This window comes from Chanodichthys erythropterus, chromosome 10, assembly GCF_024489055.1.
Source record: "Chanodichthys erythropterus isolate Z2021 chromosome 10, ASM2448905v1, whole genome shotgun sequence".
NCBI lineage: Eukaryota > Metazoa > Chordata > Actinopteri > Cypriniformes > Xenocyprididae > Chanodichthys > Chanodichthys erythropterus.
In genome coordinates, this window is record NC_090230.1 from 10,953,748 (window position 1) to 10,965,447 (window position 11,700).

Consider the following 11,700-nt stretch of genomic DNA (forward strand, 5'->3'; position numbering starts at 1 on the left):
TTTTTATGCATTTACTTCCTTGAGCATGGTCTCTCCTTTAGCTCTAGTTGAGCTACGTAGTTACCTTGTTTGTAACTTGGTTCTATTTTGCTCCTAGAACTTTAGTGGCCACTAGCTGGCACCGTGTGTGACAGGTAGGCCTTCTGGGCCTCCTTTGGGAACATGCTGGCATGTGCTATTTACATGTCTTTACTAGGAAGAGTAAAAGGGAATATATGCTGCTGGTTTGCCAGGGCTCCAGGTGATTTATTAATCTCTTTTTGTAGTTCGGTTATTTGTCCCTCCTGGAGCTTGATAACACTGCCACGAGCTGATGCCACGTGTCTGGCTGAGGTTATAGGCCCCGTGCGGCCTTCCTTAGCACGTGAGGGTGTATGTTGTACTCCTCTTGCTTTAAAGAATAAAAGGTTCTTTTACCGAGTGCACTGCTCGTTGGATTGTGTTGGATGGACTGTTTTATGGGCATTCACAGTTACTTAATCACATGGCCTCCATGACTATGTGCCTACAGCATGATCTATCTGTTAGGTGAGCTTTGTACTTCCCTTTGGGTTGTCTGTGTAATTGTGCGTAGCTCCCTAAGCTGGTCATTGGTTTTAGACTTCTATGAAGTCTCACGTTGAGATCAGCCCCAGGCTGGTTTGTGCTCCCCAGTATCAGGGTTCCCTAGCGCACAGCCTCCTCAGTGCATTAGTGACAGACACTGAGTAGATCCTAGGATGAGGGATTACTCCCCTCAATACGAGAGTTTATAGCACTCAGCTGAGTTCTGCTCTCCAGGATGCCCATCTCTACGCATGGGTTTGAGTTGCTTACTGCTCATTTGCAGTCATTCTTGCAGTCACTCTTCTCTGAAGAGTTCGTTACAGAGATTCTGTATACAGACAGGGTTGGCCTAGACTAAGTTTGTCCTTCGTCAGACCAGGTCAGCCTCCCTGGTGACATTGGGGGTGACTTCGCTCCCTTCTAGTGACTGGCCGGGGTTCCTTTCGGTTTCCTGGCCACATTCCCTTTAAGGGACCACTTTTCCATGGAAATGTTGGTCCCAGAAGCTCTAAGCAGCCTTGGAAGGCTTTCTGCGGAAGGCCTCTTTTAGGCTCAGCTTGGGCTGTTGGCCGTAGGAAATGCTGTCACTGACAGTCTTGCGTGACCCGAGGGTGAGTTGCCTCCGGCGTTTCTCTGAAACTGCTGGACGTTTATCTAGTCATCTGGCATGCATTCTACTTCAGCATGGCGGTGTGAATATATCGTTACCAAATGCAATTTCAGCGCAGAGTTGAAGTTCCCTTCGAAAGGGAACGTCTCAGCTTATGTATGTAACCATAGTTCCCTGAGAACAGGGAACAAGATTCTAAGTTACCCTGCCATGCTTCGGGCTGCCTGCTGAACAGTCCCTCAAGACGAGTATGTACTGACTGTTTCCTTAGGCACTCCTTTTATATGCCTATGACTTAAAGGGATAGTTCACCCAAAAATGAAAATGTGATGTTTATCTGCTTACCCCCAGCGCATCCAAGATGTAGGTGACTTTTTTTCTTCAGTAGAACACAAATGATGCTTTTTAACTCCAACCGCTGCCGTCTGTTGGTCAAATAATAGGAGTGGATGGGAACTTCTACTATAAAGGCCGGAACACACCAAGCCGACGGTCGGCCGTCGGGCAGTTTTTCTTCGTCGGCCGACTAAGTTTCCTCGGTGTGTTCTGCACCGTCGGCTGAAGTTGGTCCTCGTCGGCTTTGTTTCGGCCGATTCGAAATGTTGAATCGGCGTTGGACCTCGTCGGGCCGTCGGGCCATATGATCATTCTGATTGGCTGTTCAGCTAGCGAACCAGTGCATGAGAAAAGAAAAACGGAAGTGACGAAGCAAGTAAACGACGAAGTCAAGAGGGAACACACATTGTTTACCTTAGGTACGTGAAAGACATGGCTATCTGGAACGAGGCAAGTGAAGACGAATTGATCAACATGATCCAGGAAAGGCCGGGTTTGTATGACATTACGGAAAAATGTTATGTCAACCGTGTGCTGAAAGCTGAACTGTGGCGTGAGATCGAAAATAAACTCGTCATATCAGGTAAGATTTCCTTTTTGGCAATTGAGAAAGCTTGTTTGTAATTGTTCAATAGTCCATAGTAAAACTAATATAACCATTTTAGTGTTTTGTGTGTACCAAACTAAGTTTGTTTATGGAAACAGACAGTAATTAATATGTGCTGTGCTAGCATCTCATATTTCATAATAATATTAAAGTTAATCAAATTGTTAATAATATAATTAACAATACAGCAAAAAGTAACATTTGTTGGCATAACAAATACTCATTAAAGTGACAAAATAAGCAGCCATAACACTTAATGCTTACAAAATTTTACTTTGTCCCTCAGAAAAAGAGCTCAAGAAGCGGTGGGATTCATTGCGAACCCAATACATGCGTTATAAGAAACAAGGACCCTCAGGAAGTTCTGGAGCTCAGAAGACTGGCAGGCAGCAATGGATCCTGAACCGCCTGCAGTTTCTAGAGCCTCACACAAAAAGGAAGGAGAGCACTTCAAATCTAATGATCATGGTAAATAAACAAATATATTTATATTTATTTATTTATTTATTGTTTAATTTCAGAATAAAATAAACATTTTGCTTTTTGTAAGATGGCAAGTGCTTCTTTAAAAGAGTCTATTCACAAGTAACTCCGCATATTAAGTCAAGCCATTACATTAACTTGTCACATTTGTATCTTATGTTTTTTAAGGAACCTGCGGCTGATAGTGATTCCTGTTCACCCTCAGATGGTACCAACAGTGACACCTGGACTGGCACCCATGAAGACCCCAGCTTCAGTGATGCTGACCTACGGTCAAGTACACCCTTGGCTGAATCCACCATCTGTGGAACTGAGTCCACAGCCATGAGAAAGGACCATTTGCAAAGCTCCAACATAAAACCAAAGCCTCCAGGGAAGCGCAGGAAGATGCAAGACGAATCCTCCAGCGAGGAATCCACAAACTTGATGCGCACCATCGGCAAAACTCTGGAAAAGTTGGCATCACAGGAAAACACCAATGATGCCATCTCAGCTTACTGCAAAAATCTTGAACACAGAATGCGGAATTTGCCACCACATCTACTGCCACATTTCCAGCATGAGGTTGATAATTGCATTTTCAAATATTCAGTGGGCCACAACCATGCACTGGATGCATCTTCCAATCAGTATACACACTTGTAATTTTTTATGTAGCAAAATTGTAAACAGATATTGTAGCATTTAGTAAATATGTCACGCTTAGTTGTACGTTATATTAGAGTACTTATGCAAAGTTTATATTTCTGTACATTTTATTTATTTTAAATACCAACTGTTGATATTTTTCTGTAAATTACCTTAATGCTATTTTTGCACATTTGAAAATAAAACACTGACTTTGTGTAAAAGGTACTTCACTGTTCTTTATGTAAAAAAAAAAATCACAAAACACAATGATGTAAAAATATAAACTTTATTTTGCAAATTCACACCATTGTTATAAAACATAAACCAAGGTCAAGGGGGAAAGAAACAAGTTTGCTACATGCTTATATTTTGCCCCACTGAAAGGGCACTGCACCGGTGTCCGAATTAAAGTACTGGCACAGTTTATCCCTGAGCTGTTTGGCGTGTGTTGTACTGTTGGTTGTGCGTGGCAGAGAGGCCTGCTGTAGGCCAGGGTCTTCTCTCCATCTTCCAGGGACAGTGTCATGATCTTGTTCTTCCTGGTCGATTCCTGCCATGTACACTTCACAGCACTCTTTGCGCAGAAAGTTGTGCAGAGCACAGCAAGACAAAACAATGTCCTCCACTTTGGCAGTGCTTTGAATATTAATGGTGGTTAGTAGGACGCGAAAACGATTTGCCAGGATGCCAAATGCATTTTCAACCACCCTTCGAGCTCGCGAAAGTCTGTAATTGAATATGCGTTGCTCTACAGACAGCTTGCGGTTCGGGTATGGCTTCATGAGGTATTCCTTTAAGGGGAATGCCTCATCAGCCACAATGCAGTAAGGGGCCAGCTGGTCTGATTCAGGAAGTGGTGCAGGTGCAGGAATGTTGGATGTTCTTTTCTCCAAGGCATCCTGCAATGAGCATCCCCCAAACACTCCACCATCTGAAATGCGCCCGTTGCAGCCCACATCAACATACAGAAATCTGTAGTTGCTGTCTACCAGTGCCATAAGCACTATTGAGAATGTATGCTTGTAGTTGAAGAATTTAGATCCAGATCCTGGAGGGGGACGAATGTTAATGTGCTTTCCATCCAGAGCACCCAGGCAATTTGGGAAATGCCACTGATTCTGGAATCCAACGGCTACTTGCTGCCACTCTTCCACTGTGTCTGGGCACTAAAAAACAATATAATTAAAAGAAATTAGTTTAACTCGTCAGACCATTAATAACTCAGTGATTTTGACATTCTTGAATTAACCCTGCAAAGCCCACTTCTGCAGAATTACAACATCACTTTCAAAAATTTAAAAAAAAATGCCTGCAAATGTTTTTTTCTCTCAAGATCACATTTACATAGTTAATGGGTTCTATTGTTCGTCCTCACAATGCTATTGGGTTGAAGAAGTGTTTATAGGTCAGCATTAGGCTCGTGATGTTTTGTAGTTTGGGGGAGATGCCTGTTGCATTGTTCAGGGACAGGTATGAATGGTCTTGAATATGAACCTGTAAGTGCTCTGGGGGGATGAATGTGTTCTTTTAGTATGATAAGTAGAGAGCATAATAGGCCAGCCAGACTGTATTGTTTGAATGTAGTAGTGGAATTTTATTTGCATTGAAATTATAATTTGATGGATAATACTTAGATCTCTGCCCTCGACACATGGTCTACCATCCTGTCTATTCTTTCAGTTTATCTACTACAATATAAGACCCTAAAATTACCCTTATTAAAATGTAAAAAAACTGAAAAATCTTTAATTTCTACATCAGAGGCCTCCTAAAACAATATCTGAGAGATCAAAAAAATTGCTCATTTTTGGGCTAAAACAAAAAACATTAAACAGATACATGTATACCTTTAGGTATTTCTCTTTTAAGACTTGGTAGATTGCTGCACAGGTTTCAGGAACAAATTGCTGAATTGTGGACATTCCCACCCGGAATTGGTAAGAAAGGCTCTTGAAGCTTTCTCCTGCAAAGATTACAAACACATAACTCCACTATTAATTTTCCACACCTTTTACAGAGTCAAATCTAACACTTTTAATGCATTTGTACTACACTACATTAAAGCAAATATTTTTTTTATCAGTTATTAAAGACATTGTGCTACAAACAACCATAATAATGTTTTATACATTGTGTCTTTTTAAAGTAGGCTACAACTGGATACAAAATAATAAAATTCTTTTCACTTTTATAATGCTTCATAATACACCAAAATAAACACAACTGAAAAGGTGTTTTAATGAAATGTTCAAACAACGAATAACCTTACCTGTTGCCAAGAACCGTAGTGTAATCATCAGACGTTCCCCCACGGAGATACAATCCCGGTAGTTCGTGTTTGTTCTCTGTATGATTGGACTAATAAGTTCTTTTAACATGTGAAATTGAGTGGGAAAAAGCCGAGCGAAATTTTTAAAACCACAAGTTTCCTGTAACTCGAGCTCTCGACACAGGTTCGGGAAAGCACCTTGGGCCTGTCTCTGGAGTATCCATGGTTTCACCCATTTAGTGCGCTTTCTCCGTATTTTTCTCATCCGCTTCTTCTTTTCCTCTTCCACAAGCAAAAGACCAAGGGCTGACAAAGCCAGTGCCATTTGCAACGTGTCGGACATTTTTGAAATAACACGAATCCGTATGTGATGAGCGAGAACTGGTTTTTCATGCACCTTTGTTTATGTTTTGTATCCCTGTAGCTCTTCCGGTCTCCCTAGCAACGAACCATAGCAACGAACACAAACTACTGCCACCTGCTGGCATGGAAAGGCATTTCATCTCACGCAGGCGCAGAACGGACGTGCTATTTGGCCGTCGGCTGTCGAACGTCGGCTTGGTGTGTCAGGGCAACTTTGGACCCAGACGCTGCCGACGCCAGCCGACGCCAGCCGACCCCGCAGTCTGCTTTCGTCGCCACTAGTTCGTCGCCGTCGGCTTGGTGTGTTCCGGCCTTAAGAGTAAATAAAACTTGCTTAGACAAATCCAAATGAATCCCTGCGGCTCGTGACGACACATTGATGTCCTAAGACACGAAATGATCGGTTTGTGCGAGATACCGAAAAGTATTTATATCATTTTTTTACCTCTAAAACACTATGTCCAACTGCATTCATCAATCGTTTAGTGAGGTCTGATCGCGCTCTGACAGCGGCAGTGATATCTCGCGCATATACTTCAACGAGTGCTAGACATCACTGCCATTGTCAGAGCGCGATCGTTTCGTGTCTTAGGACATCAATGTGTCGTCACGAGCCGCAGGGATTAATTTGGATTTGTCTAAGCAAGTTTTATTTACTCTTATAGTAGAAGTTCTCATCCACTCCCATTATTTGACTGACAGACGGCAGCGTTTGCAGTTATAAAGGATCATTTGTGTTCTACTGAAGAAAAAAGTCACCAACATCTTGGATGCCCTGGGGGTAAGCAGATAAACATCACATTTTCATTTTTGGGTGAACTATCCCTTTAAGTCATAGGCTGTCGCCGGCCAATAGGATTGGAGTGGTGTGATTCTTTGGCTTTCAGACACCGGTCACGTGTGACGTTCCCCAATGCGATTTCAACGCAGAGTCTCGTTCCCTGTTCTCAGGGAACTATAGTTACATACGTTTTACTTTCAGTTTTACAGCAAGCGCTCTTTGTATATCACTGGTACGGAAACAACCAAACGTTGGTCACTGGGTTGAAATAATAGATTTTTTACTTTTTTAACTTATAATCACAACTGTCAAAATACAAGAAAGATACTGAATATTAAATATTAATCAACTTGCATAATATTAGGTAACTAAAAACTTTAGTTGTAATCTTTAATCAAAAGTTCGAGAGACTCCAAACTAACAAATAATTTAAAATAATGAAATTGTTGGTTAGCACTTTTTAAAACTTAAAACATGAATTTGTCATGTGTCTGGAAAAACACTCTTCATCTAGTTCACTACTTCTAAGACATTTACAGTTATTTATTTGTTAATTTCAAGTCTTTATGTGTTTTCTGTAGTTAAGGATTAGTGCAAGGTCGAACAATAATGAAAAAACAAAAATAATAATCAAATTAATGTAGAAATAATGCGTTATTTTTTTTGGTAATGCTATTATCAATAAAACACTTTTTTTGACAATAATAAAAAGGTTGTGAAAAAGTACATTGAAAGTAATACATTTACATAGATATTTGCATGTTCTTCACATCCTGTTATATGCAAACATGAGCACATTTCACTTTCAGTCTCTTTAATCTCATGGTATGAAAACACTGCCGGACATATGTCACTTTCTTTTTTGTCCATTCAAACATAAGTCTTCACTTCACAGATACAGACTGTTCTGAGCAAATAATTTCACAAAAAGATTATAAAAAAAAATGTGCACATGCAAAATATTTATTTGTTTATCCGAAGATGAAAATGTAAAAATATAAAAATATAATTTTAAGTAATTTGCAGTTAATTGTATTTAGGCTTTATATATTTTATATATATATATATATAATATTTCCATCCATCAACTCCTCAAATCCAATGAAAGAAAGACTCAATGGGAAACAGCTGAAAACAGCAGTTTGTTGTCGAAAGTCATGTATTTGCCTGAAAAATAGTGTCATCTTCTTAGGGGGGTTTGATGATGCTTTTGACTGCTCCTCTCTCTTATGGTCTGTGGAATTATCTGGAGTCTGGTTCATGAGATCTTTAAATGGTGGAAAGATTTCCTTAAACGAATAAGAATATAATTTTATCAGTAATAGAATCATATCGTTCTGGGCACAAATATATGCTCCAAAAAGTAGCTATTTGCAAAGTATACATATTTTTGCAAAAGTACCTGCTTTATAATAAATTAATAAACATTTATCTGACATTCAGTTGCAAGAAAAAGTTTCTGAGCCCTTTGGAATTATGTATTTTTTTAATTTATTTTTTTGTCTGCACTGTAAATGATTACTCTGTCTTAAATACAAATGTGAAAACTGTTTGTGTTATTAGTTTAGCCAGAATGCATTTAAAGTTTTTTTTTTATAGTTAAGGACTTACTCTTGTTTTGGCTTGTCTTTTCTGTTGCAATGTGGCGTGCATCATTCTGCTTCCGCAAAGACATTTGAAGGTGGCTCTGCAGCACGTTTAAATAGGAAAGAAAACTGCTTTTCTTTGCAACAAGCTCTCAGGGGGGAAAAACACAACAAAGACATCTAGTTCACTACTTCTAAGACATTTACAGTTATTTATTTGTTAATTTCAAGTCTTTATATGTTTTCTGTAGATAAGGATTAGTGCAAGGTTGAACAATAATGAAAAAACAAAAATAATAATCAAATGAATGTAGAAATAATGCGTTCTTTTTTTGGTAATGCTATTATCAACATTTTTTTTTGACAGTAATAAAAAGGTTGTGAAAAGTACATTGAAAGTAATACATTTACATAGATATTTGCATGTTCTTCACATCCTGTTATATGCAAACATGAGCACATTTCACAATGTGAAGAAAGAAAGAAAAAATAACACTAGGGTGTTTTCTCTCTTGCAGTCCGAAATAAAATACAAAAACATACACATGTCAGTAAAATGTGCTCTTCCTCAGCACTTTAATAATTTTTTATTTTCTTTTGTTTCTTTGAATGTATAAAGACAGATAATTATTTGGGACAGAGAGAGGAAATAGAATCACAGCCCACAAAATTGATTGAGCATATGTAATATTTTATGTCTGTTTCGAGTCTCATCATAAAACTGCAATGCTTTTCAGGGTTTTCAGTATTGATACTTTTCATTGAGCACAACATGCAATTATATGCAAATAGATACACCCATACATGTAAGAACATTTCCACGTTTTAAAGGAATATTCCAGGTTCAGAAAAAAATCAACTCAATCGACAGTATATGTGCATTTGTATAATACTGATTAAAAAATTAATCTCAACTTTCCCTCTCATTGTCTTTAAAAATTACAAACAGAGGCGACAGTGAGGCACTTACCATGGATGTGAATGGGGCCAATTTTTGGAGGATTTAAAAGCAGAAATGTGAAGTTTATCATTTCATAAAAGCACTTACATGATTTTCATATTAAAACTTCTCTATCATTCAGTTCATGAAGCTGTTTTAGTGATTTTTACTGTCATTTGAGGGATTATGACATTGGCAATGCAAGGACTTCCCTGAAAGAGACGACGTCTGGATGGGAGCATATGTTGTTCTACAACTTGGATATACCTTTCAGCATTGATGGTGCCTTTCCAGATGTGTAAGCTGCTCATGCCACATGCACTCATGCAACCCCATACCATCAGAGATGCAGGCTTCTGAACTGAGCGCTGATAACAACTTGGGTTGTCCTTGTCCTCTTTAGTCCAGATGACATGGCGTCCCAGTTTTCCAAAAAGAACTTCAAATTTTTATTAGTCTGACCACAGAACAGTTTTCCACTTTGCCACAGTCCATTTTAAATGAGCCTTGGCCCAGAGAAAACGCCTGCGCTTCTGGATCATGTTTAGATATGGCTTCTTTTTTGACCTATAGAGTTTTAGCCGGCAACGGCGAATGGCACGGTGGATTGTGTTCACCGACAATGTTTTCTGGAAGTATTCCTGAGCCCAGGTTGTGATTTCCATTACAGTAGCATTCCTGTATGTGATGCAGTGCCATCTAAGGGCCCGAAGATCACGGGCATCCAGTGTGGTTTTTCGGCCTTGACCCTTACGCACAGAGATTGTTCCAGATTCTCTGAATCTTTGGATGATATTATGCACTGTAGATCATGATAACTTCAAACTCTTTGCAGTTTTTCTCTGAGAAACTCCTTTCTGATATTGCTCCACTATTTTTCGCCGCAGAATTGGGGGAATTGGTGATCCTTCTGAGAGACACTGCCACTCTGAAAAGCTCTTTTTATACCCAATCATGTTGCCAATTGATAATATCAATAATAAGTTGCAAATTGGTTCCTCCAGCTGTTCCTTATATGTACATTCCGGCCTCTTATTGATACCTGTCCCAACTTTTTTGGAATGTGTAGTTTTCATGAAATCCAAAATGAGCCAATATTTGGCATGACTTTTCAAAATGTCTCACTTTCAACATTTGATATGTTATCTATATTCTATTGAATAAAATAGAGTTTATGAGATTTGTAAATTATTGCATTCCTTTTTTTATTCACAATTTGTACAGTGTCCCAATTTTTTTGGAATCGGGTTTGTACTTCAAAATGAATGATGACAACCAACACATTGCGAACTGCATGCTTTGTTCTGCATTAATATCAAGAGGAGGTATGAAACAAAGGCTGTGAAGAACATCCTTCAACAACTTAATTCTTATGAACAGTCCTCCAGCAGTTATAGTGTTGCTTACCCAGATTTAACAGTAACGTTACTGTCCACTGTCCACTTTTGGTTGTGTTTACATCGGTTCACAGTGTTATGTTATAAACATTTGTTGTGTAATATTTGTTTAGCACTTGAAAGGCAGGTTAAAAAAGACTTGATGTTTGTTTTTGATCTTTATTTATTTTTTATTATGACTTTGGTAATTATGAGTACCAGAAAAAAATATAGGTACTCGTACTCTGTCCTTAAAATCTTTTTTTTTTTTTTTTTTGAAATGTTGATTTGAAGTGTCAGTTTTTGCATTATTTTTACTACAGTCAAACCTGAACACAGAGGAGGACATTTTGTTACACACAAAATAAAAATTCAACCTCTTTCTTGCTGTTAGTTTTTTTTTTTTTACTATGTTATGGCTGAATTGTTGATTTTATTTCAGACATTTGTAATAATTTGCTCTTGTCTTGTTCATATATACGAGGGGGGTGTCTATTTTGCACTCTTGACATTTTGAGTGTCACCCCTTTATTGTGCACTTTTTTTTTTACACAGTGGCTGATTTGTAGTTTGTACAACAAAAGATTATGAGTTTTCATATTTTTTCACATTTCCCATTCATTTCCTATCAGTCATTTTTGACCGTGAAGGAGCCAAGTGTGACTTTTTTTTTATGACCCCGTAACATATCCAAATCATGTCCGTGATTTTTTTTTTTGTGTGTGTGCGTGTGTGTGTTCACATAGCTAATGCGACAAAAGTCAACAAGTCACCTTTCCAATGAAGCAAAACTAAATTTTTGGTAATTTTTGACCAAAGAGCAGCTTTACAGAGAATGCATGTCAACATTACAATTTAAAGAATGCAGTTAGCAAATAATGTAATAATTTAGGCAATTAATTTACAATCACTGTTAGCAGTTTAACTGAAGGTAGAAGCAATGAGCTCATAACATTAAGCAAAGATAGTCATGTGCAATTGATCTGGTATAAGATGCATTATGTGAATGCTTGGCTAAAGAGATGTGTCTTTAATCTAGATTTAAACTGGGTGAGCGAGTCTGAGCCCTGAACATTATCAGGACGGCTATTTCAGAGTTTCGGATCCAACTGAGAAAACGCTCTCCCTCCTTTAGTGGACTTAGCTATCCTAGGTACAACCAGAAGTCTAGAG

General features: G+C 38.6%; 1 protein-coding gene across 1 annotated transcript; it reads left to right on the plus strand.

Annotated features, from left to right (window-relative positions):
- The first annotated feature begins 1,643 nt into the window (after window positions 1-1,643).
- On the plus strand, window positions 1,644-3,227 carry LOC137028109 (transcription factor Adf-1-like). The gene is made up of 3 exons (XM_067396868.1): window positions 1,644-2,075; window positions 2,386-2,567; window positions 2,751-3,227. The coding sequence occupies exons 1-3, from the start codon at window positions 1,925-1,927 to the stop codon at window positions 3,225-3,227; spliced, it is 810 nt and encodes a 269-aa protein (XP_067252969.1). The 5' UTR covers window positions 1,644-1,924.
- The last annotated feature ends 8,473 nt before the right edge of the window (window positions 3,228-11,700 follow it).